Source organism: Balearica regulorum, chromosome 3 (genome assembly GCF_011004875.1).
Source record: "Balearica regulorum gibbericeps isolate bBalReg1 chromosome 3, bBalReg1.pri, whole genome shotgun sequence".
Taxonomy (NCBI): Eukaryota; Metazoa; Chordata; class Aves; order Gruiformes; family Gruidae; genus Balearica; species Balearica regulorum.
Window position 1 is genome coordinate 79,203,397 of NC_046186.1, and position 20,594 is coordinate 79,223,990.

The window sequence follows — 20,594 nt, forward strand, 5'->3', positions numbered from 1 at the left end:
GCTTTGTATATGGAGATGGTAACTTACAAATGTGGTTATAGAAATTAAGTTCAAGTACCGAGAGTAGATTTGTGTTCCCAGGAATTCATGTAACAGTGACAAAAGGCACCTGGAAGCAGGGCCATCAGCAGCAATACTTGGAGGATCATTTGTTTAGATCACTGTGAACTGATACTGCACACCTAAACAGTAGACACGCCCTTGCTCATCTGATGGAAAACCAGATCATGACCTGTTTCTGAAGTTAATCCTGTCCTGTGTCATCCCAGGGCTGTGGGTTCAGTCCCTTTCTGCCCTTACAATCCTTTGCCCTGAAGGACAGAGCTATTCAGAGCACTAGCACCTCATGTGCTTTTGCTCCATTAGAGACACTCTGTGGGCCCTTGCATTCTGTGGGGTAAAGAGGTGGGAGAGGGGAGAATGGAAAAGGCAAGATGCCATGTCAAAAAATGAATGTGGGCAAGGAGAGTTGATGAATGAGTAGCATTTTGAGGGGGTGAAAAGTAAGAAGAGGTGAAGGCAGTGAGTGTGAGAATCAATTCAGAAAACCTTGGGAATCTCTTTTCAAGGTAAGACATAGTTGACTGACACAATAGCAGTGATTTTCAAACTTTATCACTGCTAATTCCTTACCAATTGTCCAAAAAAAACCCAAAAAACCAAAAAACTTTCTTTCTGGTCTAGTCTTTTTTGTTACCTATGATTCCCGAAATGATATATTTCCACTGAAGAGGATGCTTACATTGTCTTTCTGTCTATTTGCTTTAAAGATGAAGAAGAAACCAGAAAAAATATACTAACCCATATACCACCTCAGGTCTTTCCCCAATCCATTTTCTGAAACAAGGCTAAGGTGAATCTTCTCTTTCTGTTGTATTGCAAATGCTCCTGCTGACAGCACTTCATCCAAGGCAGATTTTTGTGTAGATGAACAACTCAGAGTTTTCCCTGGGGACCATGTGAGCAGTACCTCAGTCATACAGCCTCCTTGCAGGTTCACCTGCTTACCCCAAGGCACTGGGCTGCTGGGCAGACAGCACTGGGACTGGGACTCCCGACACCCTCAGGACTCCTGGTTCCCCTGATCCTCTCCAGAGAGACAGGGCTGCTCTGAGCCCTCACCTCTGCAGCTCCTGAGCAGCCCGCCAGGCGGCTGTGACAGCATCGAGGGCCTCGCTCATGAGCAGACATCAGGGTCCAAGGGTTAAAGGACCTGGAGGCACCCGTGTCCCCAGAGTCTCAGGTGACAGGTTGATCGATTTCATGTTGACGTGTTACAGTGATCTGGCTCCCTCAGGATTCAGGCAGCTGGCTCTGGAGGCAGGAGGAAAACTGCTAATTCCTTGATGCTCTTACTCTTTAGTATTGGCAAATGGGAGGAGATTTTTTCCCTTGCAACTCAGAGTAAACACATGGACAGAAAACTGAAAACAATAACAAAGCTGGCAGAAGGCATAATATATTAATGGTGTCTCCAGATTTTATGAGTAAAATAGCACTACTAGAGAAAATATTTCCAATAAAATGGTCTATTTCGATGGTTCTGCATTTTGGGAGACCAGAAAAATAATTTTAAATTATTCTTTGTAAGTAACTGTAAGCAATCTTCCAGGTCTTACAGTTGCGCTTTTGATTTGACACATCCTCATGCTTAATTAAGCTTGTGTATAGGTTTGTGTATAGTGTCTAACATCCATTTATGAAGAAACAGACAAGGTTGTGATGCACAGCAGTGTGGAGCGCTTTGTGTGTTTGATATATGGATAGTGAATGAGACTCATGCTATAGTCAAGGACATGAAAGACAGAATAATTCAGGGTTATTCAGCCTTCCTATATTGCATGTGTTTGTTGGGATGCTCTATGGAGATACCTATTTCTCCGTCTCAGTACTTCTTACCTTCTGGAAAGGCATCAGCCAGAATACCAACAACTCCCCCATTAAGAACAATTTCACCTGAAGGTTAAATTATGGACATGTATAGAGAGAAATAGAACTGAAGTCATACCGGTAGGATTTGATTCATGTTAACTCAGAACCTAAATATTAGAGCTTCACATGAAAGTAATTGTCCTGTAGGATTTGGTGAAGCGAAAGTGTCAAATGTGAGTATTTAATCAGAAGTATGGCTTAGGTGGTACTGTCCTTAGCTCTGGAGATATTGCCTGAAGTGAAGATGTTACAGTGATTGACTGCAGGATGGAGCCATCATCTGGGAGGAAGATGCACCCTTGGATGTGTATCCATCAGCGGAGTCAATAGCAAGCTAGGTTGAGATCCGCTATCCACACCTACACTGCATGCTGGTTGTCCAGTTTGCAAATTGCACTGCATTGCTCACCAGTTAAAAATATTTCAGGGAATATCATTTATAGGTCCTTCTTTGGTTTCATTTAACATTTTGAATGCTGTTAGTTGTTGCCCCAATAGATTCCTGTTCTGAGTATCAGCTGCAGCAAAAACTCTACGTCACAATTGTCAGTCTCCAGTTCTGTAATTTCAAAAGGAGTTAACAGAGTACAGAGTTAATCAGTGACTTCTACCTTCATTCCTGAGTGAACACCCTGTCTGATTTGCTGATATGTTGCATAGAGTTTTTCTGCATTGTGGAAAGACAGCCTGTATCTGTTTGTTTGAAAAGAGTTCCACGGGGATACAAACATGAGCAGAAATAGAGAAAGAGTCATCGAAATAGTGGAAAGTTCTTTTTCACAGAGTGACAAGATTACCCCAGAAGACATGCTGTTTTCCTACAGAGGTATTTTATACCCTGCTACACTTAGCAGCCCAGAAACTTTGGAAGCTCTGAAAACCTTTGAAACCAGGACCGATGATGTGATTCTAGCAGGTTATCCTAAAACAGGTGAGTGGTGTTTTCTTGATAACTAGCCAAGTATACAATGCTGCAATCCAGAAGTTTGTGCCATCATTTAACACAGCACTAATACCTGAGAAAAACTTATGGTGACACCAGCCTTCATAGGATGATGAATTTAAGTTGTAAGGCATCTCTGGAGGTCAAATAGTACAACCTCCTGCTCAAAGCAGGGGAAAGACCTGACCTTCAAAGTTAGGTTTGCTTGCTCAAGGCTTTGTCCAGAAGAGTTTTAAAACTTTGAGGGTGGAGATTCACCACTGTGGTGGGTTGACCTTGGCTAGATGCCAGGTGTCCACCAAGCCGCTCTATCGCTCCCCTCCTCAGCAGGATGGGGGGAGAAAATAAGATGGGAAAAAACCTCATGGGTCAAGATAAAGGCAGCTTAATAAAGCAAAAGCGAAGGCCAAATGTGGAAGCAAAGGAAAACAAAAGATTTATTTTCTGCTTCCCATCAGCAGATGATGTCCAGCCACTTCCTGGAAAGCTGGACTTCAGTACACATCGCAGTTGCTCTGGAAGACAATTGTTGTAATAACAAATGCCCCTGTTCCTCCTTCTTTCTCTTAGCTTTTCTTGCTGAGCAGATGTCATATGGCATGGAATATCCCTTTGGTCAGTTTGGGTCAGCTCTCCTGGCTGTGTCCCCTCCCAAGATCTTGCCCACATACTGGTGGTGGTGTGGGGGGAATGTTGCAGAGACAGCCCTGGTGCTGTGCCAGATCTGCTCAGCAGCGGCCACAACGCTGGTGTGTTACCAACACCTCGCTGGCTGCCGATACACAGCACAGCGCTGAGAGGGCTGCTGTGGGGAAAATTAACTCCACCTCAGCCAGACCCAATACAAGCACCCACTGGAAATCTATTGCAGTGTTTTCCCACTATAGTGTTTTTTGCGGGGATTTGCTTTTTTACTTCTATGCAGTCAGACATCCCCTTGTTGTGATTTTTAATATGCCCCTTTTGTAATTTCCTGGCCGATTTTCAGAAGATTTGACTCTGTCTTCATTATAAGCTCCTGTAGTGGAAGACTGCAGTGAGATTCCCCCTGCCTTAACTTTTTTTGTCCAGCCTGAGCAAACCAAGCCTTTCTATGCATTTCGTTTGCTCCAGCTCCCAGTGATTTCACAAAGTTCAGCAGGATTCTCTCCAGATTCTCAAAATCACTTGCGCTTCAGTGCAGGAACTGCACACAATATTCAAGTGTTGGGTAAAGCAGGATAATCACATCCCTTGATATTCTGACCACTCTTGCTAATACAGGAAAGTATGTTCGCTGCAAGGGCAATACAGGGAATAGATCCTGCTAATGAGGGCAGAAGAACTGCTGTTTCCATAGACTTACTGCACTGCAGAATGCAGTTGATTCCCATGTATCTAAAAGGAGGGAAAGATATGAATGCCACCAAGACTGGACTATTTCCTCTGTCTCTTTCACTATGGGCATTTTACATTCCTTCATTTTTTCCCTATTCACTTTAGAGAAATGTCTTAATAGGTCATTTGCAGAAAAAGAAGAATTGTTTATCCTTATCACATCCTCTTTGTGTGCAGCCTGTAGAGCTGTGCACGCAGAAATGGTTTAAAGGTGTGAGGGTCCACCTACACATCCCAGAAAGTATTAGTTGAAAACTGAGACTGGGGTCTTCAAGCCCAGTCCCTCACACACCGGTTTGGCCATGTTGCAGAGGCCAAGACAGCTAAGCCTGGTGCAAAGACGGTGACAGGAGCTTGACTGCCTGGTGGTTTGGTGGATTACCCCTTCTGCTGCCAGTTATGGAAGCCTAGCTGGGGGCTGGGAATGAGGCCAAACTGTGTTGATCATGAAGAGACCATAAACTGGTTGGGAGGAAAAGAGTGTTCCCAAAGACAGCACTGTGGAAGGACAGCAGAAACAGTCAAGGGATGATTCAGTTGGTCCTGTGCTGGGAGCACCACTGCTCTTGAGTAATTTCCACAAGGAGTAGTCTGAGGTGACCAAAAAGTTCCAGAGCTGGACAGAGCAATAGAGGTCTGCTTCTGTTTCCACTGAGGGATGGGATGTGCTTCTAAAGTGAGCACTGTAGCACTCCACAACGTCTGGCTGACCGCTCTGTCCCTGATAGCTTTTGGCATGCCCTTATTGATTATTGCCCACTGTTGTGATTCAACCCCAGCTGGCAGTTAAGCCCCACACAGCTGCTTGCTCACTCCCCCTCAGTGAGATGGGGGAGAGAAACACTCATGGGGTGAGATAAAGACAGTTAGATAAAGCAAAAGCCATGCATGCAGGCAAAGAAAAATAAGGAATTCAGTCACCGCTTCCTATTGGCAGGCAGATGTTCAGCCATCACCAGGAAAGCAGGGCTCCATCATGCGTAACAGTCACTTGGGAAGACAAACACCATCACTCCAGACTTCCCCCCCTTCCTTCTTCTTGCTCCTTCTTCCTCCGGCTTTTACTGATGAGCACAACATCATATGGTGTTAAGTATCCCTTTGGTCAGTTGGAGTCAGCTGTCCCAGCTGTGTCACCTCCCAACTTCTTGTGCACCCCCAGCCTACTTGATGGCAGGGCAGTGAGAGAAACAGAAAGGCCTTGGCTCTGTGCAAGCACTGCTCAGCAAGAATGAAAGCATCTCTATGTTATCAATCAACACTGTTTTCAGCACAAATCCAAACCATAATCTCATACCAGCTACTATGACGAAAATTAACTTTATCCCAGCCAAAACCAGCACACCCACATGTTGACAGGCTAAGGTACAATATAATGCTACTGGCATCTTTATCTTTTCAGGAACCAACTGGCTTGACCAAATGGTGAAAGAGTTGGAATCAACAGATGCCAAATATACAGAAGAAGAAATGAAAGAGAGAATAAATGCTGAAAAGAAGCTAGAGACATTTCCACGTCTAGAATTTGGAGATCCTGGGGTATATGAGGTTGGTAGAAACTGAAAATATTAGCACTGCTCTTCTTATAGGTAGCAATAGCTGAAAGACAATGGCTGATCTCAGAGGCAATGGAGAGCCTAGAGCCTTAACAATAGCTATGATCTGCACAAGTAGCACATGCTATTGCCCTTGGTGTCCCAACACAAGGGCCCTAGAGCACAAACAGTGCTGAGGAGCCACAGTGAGCTCCAGCCCTGGACCCAGTGAGTTTGATCAGTAAGACCTTTCTCTTGGGTGTCCTGTCCTCAGGCCAGTCTCATGTGAAATGGTGCTCTCTGGCTGAGGCTGGCAGAAGCCTACACCACCAGTGCATCCCTGTGGGTTTTCCAAGGGACAAGATCATTCTTGTCTGGTCTCACCTTTTCTTATTACCCAGAATTCCTGAAAAGGCACATGTCACTGAATAAGCTACTTCTGTCCTGTCACATTTCTTCCAACTTGCTTTAAAGAGGATGAAGAAACTGCCTTCCAGAAGAATTATACAAACCCATCTGCCACCTCATCTCCTGCCGCCGTCCATTTTCCAAAGTAAGGCTAAGGTGAGTCTTCTCTTTGCATCACACTGCAAAAGCTTTTCCACCCCAAATTAGCTTTCCTCTGTCTGTGTGAGATATGTTTTCTGCACTTTCACCTCGGCTGGTCAATGCACAGGCACATTTCCAAGGTTGAAGAGGCAGAGTGCTGTGTGCTAAGACTGTGAACAAATATCCTCTCCCAGCAGCAGCTTTGCTGACTCAAGAGGTTACTATCAGTAAGCTTGTTGCTGGGTGTCACTGCCCCTTCAGTTCTCCAGAAAAATGATTCCAGGTTTGTGTCAGAAAACTGAGCAAGGCAAACAGTTATTCCATTTGCTTTAACTTGCCTCCAAGACCAGGGTGCCTGTGGAAAGCCCAGAGGCTGGAGCTGAGATATAGTCTTCAGTGGGAACTGCTGCAGAGAGAAGCAAGGGTGCGCTCACAGCCTGCTTGTGTCTCTCCTGTTCAGTAGCCCATGAGCTCATTTCTCTGGATTGGAACTAGCTCAGAGCTATGTCCCAAAGGCATCATTGACAAACTTCTAGATTTCAACCTGAAGTTCACATCAGCAGCAAGTGGCCTGCCAAAGCTGTGATTTCTTGCTCAAGAAGAAGAATTAGACCAGCATTGTATGGTCTGGTGGGTGGTAGTGGACAAGTAAGTTTGCAGACAACACCACGTTGGGCAGGAATGTTGATCTGCTTGAGGGTAGGAAGGCTCTGCAGAGGGGTCTGGACAGGCTAGATCGATAGGCCAAGGCCAATTACATGAGGTCCAACAGGGCTCAGTGCCGGGTCTTGCACTTGGGTCACAACAACCCCATGCAGCACTACAGACCTGGGGAAGAGTGGCTGCAAAGCTTCCCAGTGGAAAAGGACCTGGGGGTGTTGGTTGACAGATGGCTGGACATGAGCCAGCAGTGTGCCCAGGTGGCCAAGAAAGCCAACAGCATCCTGGCTTGTCTCAGAAATAGTGTGGCCAGCAGGACTAGGGAAGTGATCGTCTGTCACGGAACCACACAAACTAGGCCAGTCCAGTCAACAAACAATCAAACCAAAAATATTTATTTTACAAGATGGAAGGGGAAAACCTAAGTTTTGTTCTAACTGAAACAACTCTGGCTCCAACAGACATTAACTATTCACAGGTTCAGCATGTCGGTTGGGAAATTAGTACTACACCACTGACTTAAGAGCTCCTAAGGTTTATGGTTGATGACCAAAAATGCGCAAAATCACTCACCTGTGTAAGATGAGGTCTCTCAATCTGTACAGAAGATGAACTGCAGGTAGCGTCCCAACCCATGGGGAGAGCCCCCGACCACAGACCCTGAGGGAGACCGACTCAAGGTGGACCCCTCACGGGACTCCATTTATACCCAGTTTGAATCTGACCTGTGGTCACATATGGTCATGTAGGTCCCTGTTGGCCAAAGACCTCAGCTTTGTCTCCTGTCAACTGAAACTGCCAATGCCCTGAGGGCATAATTCAAACTGTGGTGGGAAGGTTTTCCCACAGGCTTTGTCGGGGCGGATGCATCTGCCGCATTGTCCACCCGTACATGTCACTGGTGAGGCTGCACCTCAAGTACTGTGTTCAGTTTTGGACCTTTCACTACAATAAAGACATTGAGGTGCTGGAGCATGTCCAAAGAAGGGCAACGAATCTGGGGAGGGGTCTAGAGAGCAAGTGTTACAAGGAGTGGCTAAGATTGTTTAGTCTGGATAAAAGGAGGCTCAGGGGAGACCTGAAAGGAGGTTGTAGTGAGGTTGGTGTCGATCTCTTTTCTGAGGTAACAAGTAATAGGATAAGAAATGGCCTCAAGTTGTGCCAGGGGAGGTTTAGATTGGATATCAGGAAAAATTTCTACACCGAAAGGGTTATCAATCATTGGAACAGGCTGCCCAGGGAACTGGTTGAGTCACCATCCTTGGAGGTATTTAAAAGATGCATAGATGTGGTGCTTAGGGACATGGTTTAGTGGTGGACTTGACAGTATTATGTTTACAGTTGGACTCGATGATCTTAAAGGTCTTTTCCAACCTAAATGATTCTATGATTCTATGTGATGTGTTGAGAAGATGGTGTTTTGGTCAGTCACCAAATCAGAACCAAATTATGTGTTCTCTTCTTTCAGATCCTTGTGCTAGTTCGGAACCCCAAAGACACAGCTGTCTCCTATTACCACTTCTACAACAACATGCCAGTGCTGCCATCCTTCACTTCTTGGGATGAGTACTTTGCAGCCTTCATGAATGGGAAATGTACTTTGCCCTGCATCCTCTGGCATTTCTCCTCACATGAGGGGCATACACAGGATGCTGTGCATGGGAATCCTTTTCCAAAATACCTTAGCAAGGCACTGCCAGGAGAGGCGGATGGGCCCATGTTATGGCAGAAACAGGGAGTACCAGAGAATCAGTTTCTGTTGTCTCTAACTCAGAACAGAGAGTTCATGAGAAAGCTTTAGCCTGACTTTTCCATTGCCGCAACAGAGCTTGTGGTTCAGTGGTACCTAGTGGTCAGAGCTGGGGGATCCTGCACTGACCTCAGCCGAAAGAACAAACGTGTTGAGCCAGTCACCACTTCACCATCCTGGGGCCACACTTAGAGAGTTATCTGGGCTGACTCCTCTGATTTGGTAAGGGCCTGTTTTGGGGAATACTCTACCCAACTATGGCTCTCCTTTGTCTACAGTGGCCTGGGGATCCTACTTCGATCACTTAGTGGAATGGAACAAATACATCGACCATGAGAGGATCATGATGATAAGCTATGAGGAACTCAAAGAGGTGTGGCATCTTACCCAGTTCTTCCTTGATGAGTACCTTGTGCACCCCTCCTGATATGTATGGCTGTGGGGAAGAAGAAAGTCTTGGGTCAAGCCTGTTTGCCCCTTTAGAATGATATGCCTTTCTGAGCTAGTCTTTTATGTTTGGGGGAGGCCTATGGAGGTTAGGAGGAGGATGGCCTTGCCTATTCATGGAAGGAGTCATATCTGGCACAGGTGCAGTTGCTTTTGGGAGAGAAGAAAAGCCTTGAAGCTGAGGCCACCATATGTGGGTTCTGTCTCTGTTAGAGCTCTTAGAATTCCTTGGTCACGCTATGGGAGACAGCCTCCTCTGCTGGGCTTCCCAACAGATGCTGGCTCCTTGCCACAGCCACAGTGTATTTTGATTTCACCTCTGTGCTATATTTCTTTGGTCAGGACCAGATACTGGGAATGAAGAGGATTGCTGCCTTCTTTGGATTCTCTGTGTGTGAGGAAGATTTTCCCAGAATTGCCAAGAACACCAGTTTCCAAGCTATGAAAGAGAAATCCAAGGAAACCCATGGAAAGTTTGGGGACATCCTCTTTCGGAAGGGTAAGTCTCTGCAAATGGAGACTCTGCCTTCTAAAGTAGAACTCCAGAAGGAGTTCTGAGTAGGTTTCCTCACTTAGTCATGAATTCACTAGACTGCATAGGAAGGACAAGTGTTGGTGAGTTCTCTGTACAACAAGCTTCTGCTGTTGATAGGATTTGGGGCCTGTTTGTGAGAAACGTACCAGAGTGCCAGGCTTAAGGTCCTCAGCCATTGCTTCCATGTTGCTCTGTTTCCCTATGGCAGCCCTGGTTAGTTAGGCAAATGAGGTGTGAAGGTGGGGGCCAATGCTGGTGTATGTTATGCTAACAACTATGGCCCAAATCAGCTTGGGCTGGATGATTACTCTTTACAGAGGGATTGTGGTGTGGCTGTTGCCTGGCAGACAGGTGATGAGGCTGATCCTGGATTATGGATCCAGGCTGCATGTGTCACTTCATGAAGGTACCCTTTGGGAGGAGGAGAGCTAATGGGACAAGAGTATCTTGAACCTCAAGGGAACGTATTGCTTACTTCTCTGCTGTCCTCACATATGTGTTTGTGTTATGTTCTCAGTGGGAGCTGAGGAATAGTCTCAATATGGTTCCTCTTAATGGACGTGTCAGTGGTGGCCTCAGAGATGGTCTCTCACAGACCTGGGGCCATGACCGGAGCTCTGACAGCCCAGCTGCTCCTCATGGCATCAAGAGTCTTTGGTTTCTGATTACCATGGGCACAGGCTTGCTTTAATCCCTTTCCTTCACCACTCCTAGGAGGAAGAAGGATTTAACTGCTCTCCTCTCTACCACTTATTTCCCCTCAAAATAACTTCCCCCTTTAGAGGGAGACATTTATGAATGAGCTTTCTCTTGTGACAAAACCAGGTTCCCCTGTCTTTTGTGTAAAAGCTTCATGAAAACACCTTGGAAACACCCTCTGGGGAGGGAAGGCATGCAGGCAACCAGCCAGCAACTCCTTGTGACCTGGCTGCATCCTTCACTTATCTTTGCTGCCTTGCCTCTCCCAGGCAATCAGACCTCTTAGGGGCATAAATCAGATCCTTCCTGCCTCATGTGGGCAATGAGTCTCCCCCATTGCCGCCTAGGTGTTATCCTCTCTCAGGAGCATCTTCCTTCAGTTTCTGGTACTTCTTGTTGTACACAGGGGTTGTTGGGAACTGGAGAGATCTCTTCTCTAAAGCTCAGAATGAAGAAATGGACCAAAAATTTGAAGACTGCCTAGGAGGAACAAAGCTGGCGGCAAAGATGAAATATGATGTGTACTGCAAGGCCTGAAAATAAGCAGATGAGCAGCACGACAGCAAGTCATGCTCCAAATATGATTCTCCAAAGGTGGACAGTCCCCATGCTTCCTCCCCATGAGAAAAGAGAGAACCTCCTCAGAGATCTTCCTGGCACCTCCAAGCATTTGGGTGATAATTCTTAAGTTTGTGATGGTCCTAAGGCATGTGCTTTGCTTGATGCAACCAAATAAAACGTGTGTATGCCTCCAGTGAATGCCTGGCATCCTTCCAGGAGGGAGACAGTGCACAGGCATCATAGCACCAGTTTGGTGGTTTCCCTGTGGCTGCTTCATGGCCTAAGATGGTGAATGAAGCCCCTGCAGTGCTCAGTGGTGAGGCAGAGGGACCAACACAGAGCCTCTCCTCCTGGGACACAGTGGGCTTGACATGGATTTGTGGTGTGGGTTGGAACCCCCAAATGTCTGTGTATGGAGAGAGCATGATAGTCTGGGTTTAGATCCACCACAGCTACCATGGTGTTGACATTTGTGCAGTGAGGTCAGAAAGGCCTTTGACACTTTGGCAAACTCCACACTTTGGTGCAGGGTGGGACTTCTTGAGCTCTTACTGCCATGAATTCTTCAGTAATGAGCAGCTGTATGTTTTCTGGAGTGTTTTGCTCCCATTGGCTTCTGTGGGGACCATTAGGTAAGTGGCAAGTGGGAAGAACCGTGACTTTTGAATGAAAGGATCGGGGAAAAGAAGCCCTTTGGTGACCCTGTTGCTGAGCTAATAAAGCTGCATTTGCTTGACAATAAATACATTTATGCTGCATAGATAGGTATGATTTCTACACCATCATTGATGGCGTAGATGCCCTTGCTACATCTGTGCAGAACATAATGCACAACCTCGTCACAACCAGTCTTTTGGAAAACCACAAAAGCTAGGGAAATGTTGGTTCCATGTGGCAAAGGCAATTCTGTTCCTTGGAAGAGGGATTCCTCTGCCATATTCCCAGATACGTCTGCAGGACTCTCACACCGCACTAAGATTAAAACCTGAGCAACCAGCAACCAGAAAATTAATTAACAAAACTGGGCAATTCTCAAGGCCCTGTCAAAGCCCTTACTGCCCCTGCCCAGCACCCAGAGCTCTTCCCACCCTGCCCATAGCCCAGGACCCCGTGTCAGCCCCCTGGGGCCCATCAGCCCCTGCCCCAGCAATGCCACAGCAGGGCCGATCTCCAGCTCCTCATAGCCCTGTCCTGTTTGGCCATGGGCCCTGCCAAGCTGCACCCATCCACAGGCCCACGTCCTGGCCCATCCTCAGCCCATCACCGTCCCCAGGGAGGTGCCCAATGCCTGGGGCTGGGGCTGCCCTTTTTCCTCCTGGAAGCCCTGCTCCTGGCTGGAGTGATGGTATTGGCCCTGGCCTCCATACCCTGCCCCATGTCTCCCTGACAGGAATAATGAGGAGTGTTGCAGATTTGGCTTGGATGTGGCACTCACAGTCTGCTTCTTCATCAGATTTTCTAAACTTATGTGCAAGAGCTGCCCACGTGCAATTGCTCTGCACAGAGGTGTGTTTGTTTGAACCTGATGATTTGCAGGTTTGCAGGTTTTCATTCCCAGAAGAGTAGGACTTAATATAACTCTGGGCTTCCATGGATGAGAAGAGACAGGCCACCATGCCCCATAATTTTGGAATTAGCAACATTTTAATCTGTTCCTCAATACTTGCCCTTTACTATTTCCTACATGGTGATATCAAAAGGTATCTAGATAACAGAAAGCAGTGTGCATCTCAGTGTCTGCAAGGAGTTGAACAAGCAAACAAGCCTGACCAGAAATGCGAAAACAGTCACTGAAATATTCAAAAGGCCTTTACTGAGATGAAAAGATGGCTTCTCAAGGCCTGTAAGTTCTTTTCCTGCAAAGGCATTTTGTAGCCTAAGGGCTCTTAGCAGCCCAGAAACACTGGAAGCTCTGAAATACTTTGAAACCAGGAATGATGATGTGATTCTCACCATCTTTCCTAAAATGGGTGAGTCTTTCTTGCTCAATGGAGAGTCCACTGCTGCAGTCCAGAAGTGCGTGACTACACATAACACAGCAATAATACCCACAACAGGTTAATGATGACTTCAACTTGCTGTGGAGGCACAGGAACAGAGGTTGTTTCATGGAGGAAGGCAGGAGGACTGGCGTTTCCACAGACTCCCTCCGCTGCAGGACATAGGTCATTCCTGTGTTCTGGGCACACCTGCCACCCAGACTCTTGGACCTTTTTCCTCTCCCTTCCCATATCTTTCAATCCCAGCATTTGGGATTACTGAATACCTTTACATTTTGTCTTAATCACTTTGAAAAATACCTTAACAGGTCATTTGAAGAAAAAAGAGGAAGTGATGTTTGGTTTGCAGTACATCCACTTTATGCTCAACTTGAAATTTTTTTTCTTGGACAGGAAAGGTATAAAATTGTGAGGCCTCATGTAAATCTCAAAAGTATTTTAGATATCATTTGACATTTGAGTTAGTAACATCTCGAAGTTCCAACTAATCTTAACAGAACTGTGTTAGAAAATGATTAATATGTGACTCATTCTAAATGTGATGTGGCCAAGATTCAACCCACTTAATTAGATGATGTGGTGGTGAATGATGAGTAAGCTGAGAGAGATGCAGCCTTTCAGCTCGACAGGGGGAGATGGCTTCTGGCTTCTAAACCAACATTTCTCACAGAAATTACAGCAATATGACTTGGAGAGATGAGCTCAGACTCTCCTGCTGGTTAAAAGGCTGAAACTGGATTTGGTCATTAGGAGGTAATGTAATGGTTGCACACAAACACCTCTGAAAAGCAGTAAGATCCTTGAATGGGACCTAAATCCTTTTAGCATGTGAAGACTGTTAGTTTTGACTGATTCCTCTTTTTTTTTTTTATTTTCTTTACAGAAATTGATTAATTATATTTTCTTTTGACTAAGTCGTCATTCCAGACTGTTTTGCATTTGTTTCTACAGATAGTCATCAGCCTTTTCTGATTTATGATATCTTATAGTTTCCTAACTGATGTTACCCAACTCTACTTAAAGGATTTTCTCTTCCAGAACTCTCAGTTTATGTATGCTCATGGGTGTACAGTCTGGAAACCTTGGCTATAATAAAACAGCCCTTTCCTAAGATACACAGCTCTTAATATGTTTTTCTTGCTTGCTTTTTTAAAGTTTTATCTATAGCCCATGGAACTATCTATTTCTAGTGAAAGGTTTATTTTGTATTCATTTCCAGTACCATTAAAGAGAATGAAAAAATTTTCTTCCTGAAGAACGATATCAACCTCATGTCCTGCCCCACTTGTGCTTTTTCAAAACAAGGCTAAGGTGAATCTTCCTTTTGATTTAATCTGAAACTACTGTTATTAATAGCATTTGCATACAGATTTTCCATTTCTCATGTAAAATGTCTTTTCTGAGATTGTATGTAGGCTTTAGAGGGGCAATTATATATTTCCAAATGTGAACTGATCGAATACTGTTTACACAGACTGTGGATACATGTTCTCTTGCAGCTGCAATTATAATGTCTTGGTAAGTTATTGTTGCTTTCAGCTCATCCCTGCCAAAGACAACTGCTCTCTCAAATTTCCTGGGGGAGCTGCTCCCTGGCGTCTTTCATCCCAAATAATCCTGACGAGGATCTCTTTAAACTAGCTGTGAAAGGACCTTGCATTGTCCAATACTTAGAGGTGAGCTTACCTGGACCTTTTATTTACAGGGGACACAAAATAATCACCCAGAGGGCTGTAAACATCTAAAGGCTACATTTAAGTTTAGCTAAACAAGGACAATAAAAGTTTAAAGTACAGAAACTCAGTATCTTCTAAGTGAGAATATAATAATATAATGGACCTTTTAAGCAAATCTCCTTTATCCTCACATTTTCTTGTCTCAGTCCAACAACACTTCATGGCATTTTGGATTGCAGCAGGCTCCACACAGGCTAGATATTCCTGAGAAATTTGAGCTATGGCTGCCCCAAAGGCTAGGCTTACTTCCCTCTTCTGACTGTAGTTGTCTGCTCCTTCTTTGCATGAGCTCTTGTGCTTGTCTGACATCCCAGCTTTTTGAAGCAGCATGCAACACTAACTTTTGGTGGCAGCAAGCTGTCAGATTGTCCCAGCTGTCTTGCACAACCTCATCCCTGGTGCCTCTGGGTCTCCAAGAATAATTTTTTTCTGTTGCTTCAGAGGCTTGGCTCTGTCATTTTCTGTATCTTTCAGGCATCTCCTAATATCTGCTCTTGCTGCGGGCTTCCTGCCTGCTGGCTCATGCTCCCACTCTCCAGACAGCTTTCCCAGCTCAGGGCTCTCCTTCACCCAGAGAAGAGCAGGCACAGCACGGCAAACGGGCAACCCCCTGCCCGGCCACTGAAAGGGAACAGGGTGGACACACCACTGGGCACAGACAGCAGACAGACAGCATCCCTCTCCCTCATACCTCGAGAGGGACGGCAGTGCTGACCAGTTGTAGATATGCTAGAAGTTATAGCCTTTTAGGCTGCGGGGGAAACCGGACACATTTCTGTAAAGGGAACTTTAGACCTAAAATCCAGAGGCAATCATTTAAGGTTTATTGCATTCCCTCTGATTGTTTTAGCAAGACAACTCACCCACTATTTGAAAAGTAATGAATTTATACCTTTACTGTCAAGAAACAGCTTGCTAGCAAAGGTATACATTCATTATTTTTTCAAATAGTATTGACAATTTCAGTAAATGTTAAAAATAGATATTTTCTGAGTATTTAACAGCTTTCTAACTGGCCATTCAGTTGCATACTTATATTTTATTTCAGATAATATCCAAAACATCAAAGATGCAGCCATCTTCTACTTTTACTTCTACTCCTGGGATGAGTACTTCACAGCTTTATGAATGGGAGACGTACTTTCCATTATCTAGAAAGATTTTCTGTGTAATAGTGTGTACAGGTAAAAAAAGTTGCAGCTAAAGTGAGCCTAGCTTTTTGACAATTAACATGAAATCAGAATTTCATCTTGCATTTGGCAGATACTCCATGTTCTGACACTGTGTTATTTATGTCTTCCCACCAGAAAAGTAGTTACGCAAACACTTTAGCCCTGATTTCTCCTAGGTTTTGAAATAATTGTCATATATTATTTTTAAGGTTCCAAAGAGACAGATGTAATGTGGTTCTGCAGTGAACCTCTCTTAGCAAATGACTGAACCAATGTTTAATGACAGGAGCTGTTTTTGTGCCAGTCTTGGTGCATTTGGCTGCTTCTCTCCAGCTAGTGCAGTACCTGTTGGCTGCTGCAGCTGGAACCTGATGAAGGGAGTTGTTGGGGCAGGCCACTGTACCCTCTTCAGCGATTCCTGTGCCCCTCGCTACCTCTAACCAACTTTCTGATGGCTGCTAAGAAGCAGATCTGGGTTGCCTAAGCAATGTTTGTTTATCAGAGAACTGCTCTGCCAAGAAAAGGGAAGGCTGGCCTGAAATGTCAGTTCAGGTGGACATAGTCCTCAGACTTTTTATTGGATGGTGTTTTCTAGGCCTTATTTATTGAGGACATGTAATCATTTACAACCTGTGCAAAGTACAACATCACAGCAATGAGACTGCTGTAATTGCTTGAAGACTTGCTTATATTAATAAAAACAAAAAATAAAAAAACATGTTAAAAACATGTTAGTTATGTGTGATTCAGTACAAGCATATTAAAGCCCTGGTATCAAAAGAAAAAATTTCACCAGCTAAGATTGGTTTATGGTATGGACAGTTTAATTCATTTTTCTTGCTTGCAATATGGAGAAAATATTGATTATCTATGAGGCTTTGTTGTTACTATTTGTAAATATTCCAAAGACATGTTGAGTACTATACACTGCATAAAATGGAGCAGTAAAATTGTTGAGTGGCATTTTTTTAAGGGGAAAAAGGGATAACATGACAATGAGAAAGACTGTTAGAATGAAAAAACTCATGTTCAAAAATGCTGAGATCAAAGGTTCTGACAGAAGATGCACTTAAGGACATAAATGATGTTAATTATACCACAGACATGCATGCTAAAACATTTGCAGAATTCAATTAGCAGGTTTTTCCAGAATTGAAATTTAATAAAGGACCTCTGAGTATCCTCCTGCTATATAGAATATCTGCCTTCTATCTTATTCCTCCATAGTCAGCTTACTGTAAAGAAAACTAAATACAGCCAAGGAGTTGGGAACAATTCAGAATTCAATCTGTTACTCACCCCCAACTAGTGCATGGACATTATGTTTCAGTGCTCCTCTGTTCCTTAATCCTTGCTTCACAGTCCAGGTCCCAGAGTTGAATATAAACCTAAGGTCATGAAAGGAAAGTAATGGTGAATAATAATCATAGAATCACAGAATGGTTTGGGTTGGAAGGGACCTCAAAGACCATCTAGTTCCAACTCCCCTGCTGCGGGCAGGGACACCCTCCACTAGACCAGGTTGCCCAAAGCCCCATCCAACCTGGTCTTGAATACTGCCAGGGAGGGGACATACACAACCTCTCTGGGCAACCTGTTCCAGTGCCTCACCATCCTCACAGTGAAGAATTTCTTTTTAACACCTAATCTAAATCGACCCTCTTTTAGCTTAAAGCCATTACCCCTTGTCCTGTCACTACACTCCCTGATAAACAGTCCCTTCCCAGCTTCCTGTAGGTCCCCTTCAGATACTGGAAGAAACCCTTTCTTCTTTACATAATGCATCTTTACTTTCACTGTTGGTGAATACTTTTTTCTCTTCAAGAGTGGCTTGGGCAGTTAAATGAAACAGGCATTTCAGTGATGAATATCTAAGTCAATAAGCTATGAGGAATCAAAGGAAATGGGGTTAATTTTATTTAAAAAGTAAAGCATATTTCAACTTTTAGTCAGTATATTATTGAAATCACGTACAACAGATCATAATGACCCATTAATATCAGTTCAATGATGCTTCAAACCAGAAATGGTCAGAAAATTGCTATTCCTACAAGTGAAATTAAAAGAATGCATATTTATGCAATATAGTGGCTGGCTTTTGTTGAAACCTGAAATACCAAAACATATTTTTGGAAAAAAAAAAATGGAACATTTTCCATAAAATTTTATATTCAGTCAAAAAGCCCTTTTCTTCTTGGAAAACATTTTTGGCAAGGGATCTTACCATATACATTGAACTGTATTTTGAAAGACTAAAAATTGGGTTTGGATATGACATAATTCTAATGAAATCCTTTTACAAAGGAGGAATTTTGCCAACTTTGAACAAAAATGTGCTAAAGAAGCTTGTATTAACAAGCCATATGTCTAGTGCTCTCCATAATGATCCTCAGCACCCAAAGTATGCACATCTACACATAGGTGTAAATCCCATCTTTTGGCAGAATCAGGAAAACTCTTAGAGGTTCACTTTCATTCCTAAGTTGTCTGGACAATGTTGGCCATACGTGAATACAGTCAGTGGCCTCATTTTCAAAATTACAGCTCATTTATTTTCTGTGGGTATCAGTAGATGGTGATAGCATGGAATAGCTCTTAAAATCAGACCAGCTAACATCATTATAAAGGTACATACAGATACTTTGGAGGGAAATTTTGGTTTTTTAAAACAAAATTTCTTTTTTAAAAGGTCCAATATGTTGTCATGGAATTTAAACTGCCTGAAGAGGAGTTAACTGCAAAATATATATCCTATAGGTGGAATTGAAAACTGCACAAAATAACATGAAAAGTTATATATTTGGCAAAAGTGTTTAACTACTGCTTACATGTGTCCTCTCCCATTGGTCTTACTTCAGATGAAAAAGGTCTTCTAAGAGTCTTCGGAATGTCTGAAATAGATAGGCATGTAGGGGAGCCTACCCTGCTGTTAGCCAGCCTGCTTCCTAGCTCAGTATCTCCACATCCCCTGGGGTCAGTTCCCCGGGAAGCGTGCTGTCTGCTCATCGCCCTATATCTTCCCAGCACACTCAGTCTTAAAAATACAGGCTCATAAACCGCGTCAATGAACCTACCAGAGTTTCCTGGAAGTTAGTGGTAATGCAGTGTGTCCTACGTGCATCATTTTGTATGGGCAAAATAGCCTTGCATGAGAAGGAACCTCTGCCCACTGGTTCCCTACCTCTTCTGGCTCCTTAGATTTCCTCAGACTTTCCTAAAGACTTTTCACAGCAAGCCCACTCAGGGAAAACTGTGAAGCCTACAGAAACACTGTTGTAAGTCTGCCAAAGGTGCAGCCAAAATATAATTCTGTACAAATTCTGTATCAGAATCAGATGCTGGGGATGAGAAGGGTAATTGAATTCTCTGGGTCTGCTTGACTGATGGAGATTGAAGCAGCTGCAAAGATGACCAGTTTCAAAGCTATGAAAAAGAAACACTCAGAAACCCAAAAACATTTGGGAATATTTTTTCAGAAAAGGTGAGCTGACAATTCTTTGTAGGCAGCTGTAAAAAAATCTGTTCTAGTTCTTAGTACTAATAATATCTATCAGAATTGTGCTTAGATAGCTCATATTATACGGAAGAACGTATGGATTCACTCACAGAATGATACAAAGTAGCATTGAGGTTGCCTAGGTTTAGCTACCTAAAAATTAGGTATCTAAGTTAGGCTTGTGGTCCAGATATCTTCCTAATGGAAGGTAAGTGCTTCCAGTGGAAAATTCATTATTCTATTGTTAGACCTCTGTCTTGGTGTATTGCCTTATGCGGGTACCCATTCTTCCCTGAGACTGTTTTACCCTCTGAGGAAGTCTCATTGAAAAACAAAACAATTTATTTATTGCTTATTAAAGAATAAATTATTGGAAGGTTATGTTATGGGAAAATTATCCATATTTTAAAAAAAAAAGTTGTGAATCATAGCTTGTCAGCTGAGCAATACTGATCATTTACTGCATACTCCTCATGATATTAATTATAGTTTTTTCTCACCAAGGCTAAGAAAATGGGTGACCTGCTGTATTTGAGCTTAGTAGAATGAGCTGGAGTCTCACAATTTTGTCTACTGGTAAAAATGACACAAAGTTTCTGTGAATTAAAAAAAAAACAAACAAAACCCCAGCACTTGGATTTTTATATCCTGGTGACAAATTCCATTAAGTCCATGAATGATATGTTTGCTTTTAGATGAAGCTGTATGTGACTTACTGGACATGAAGAAGGATTTAATATCTTGAATTGAGTTTAAGCAAGAATTAAAGTACACAAATGTAATATTTTTCATCCTGCAAACCACAGCTTAGGTGCTGCCTAACCCCAGAGGTGAAATGACTCCGTTTTTGTCTTAAAGGTCTCTAGACACCCAAACTCTGCTTCAAGACATGTTCAGGAACTATTCTGTCTTAACAGGCTGAGAGCCCTGGGGCTTCTTGAAACTATGTACAGCTCATTCGAACTTCACAGTTAGATCTCATCGTTCCCTCATAGTCAGCACTTTTGGAGTATGAGTGCTCTTTATGAGCCTCCATTTGGGCCTCTCCAGATGGAAACAGCTGAAAATGCTAATCATTTTTACAAACCTTTTGCAAAGCTAGAGCGTGTAGTGTTGATTCTCCAGAACAGCATTCAGTACAATAAAATACTTGCTAATACTGGTCTGCCTACACAAGCCCAGAAGAACAATCTTGGTTTTAC

At 43.7% G+C, this 20,594-nt stretch overlaps 1 protein-coding gene across 1 annotated transcript; it reads left to right on the top strand.

Moving 5' to 3' along the window:
* The first annotated feature begins 2,586 nt into the window (after positions 1-2,586).
* On the top strand, positions 2,587-11,186 carry LOC104644061 (sulfotransferase 6B1). The gene is made up of 7 exons (XM_010313566.2): positions 2,587-2,863; positions 5,655-5,800; positions 6,262-6,351; positions 8,465-8,591; positions 9,025-9,119; positions 9,536-9,692; positions 10,834-11,186. Exons 1-7 carry the CDS (start codon positions 2,662-2,664, stop codon positions 10,962-10,964), a joined length of 948 nt encoding a protein of 315 aa, XP_010311868.1. The 5' UTR covers positions 2,587-2,661; the 3' UTR covers positions 10,965-11,186.
* Positions 11,187-20,594: the final 9,408 nt, after the last annotated feature.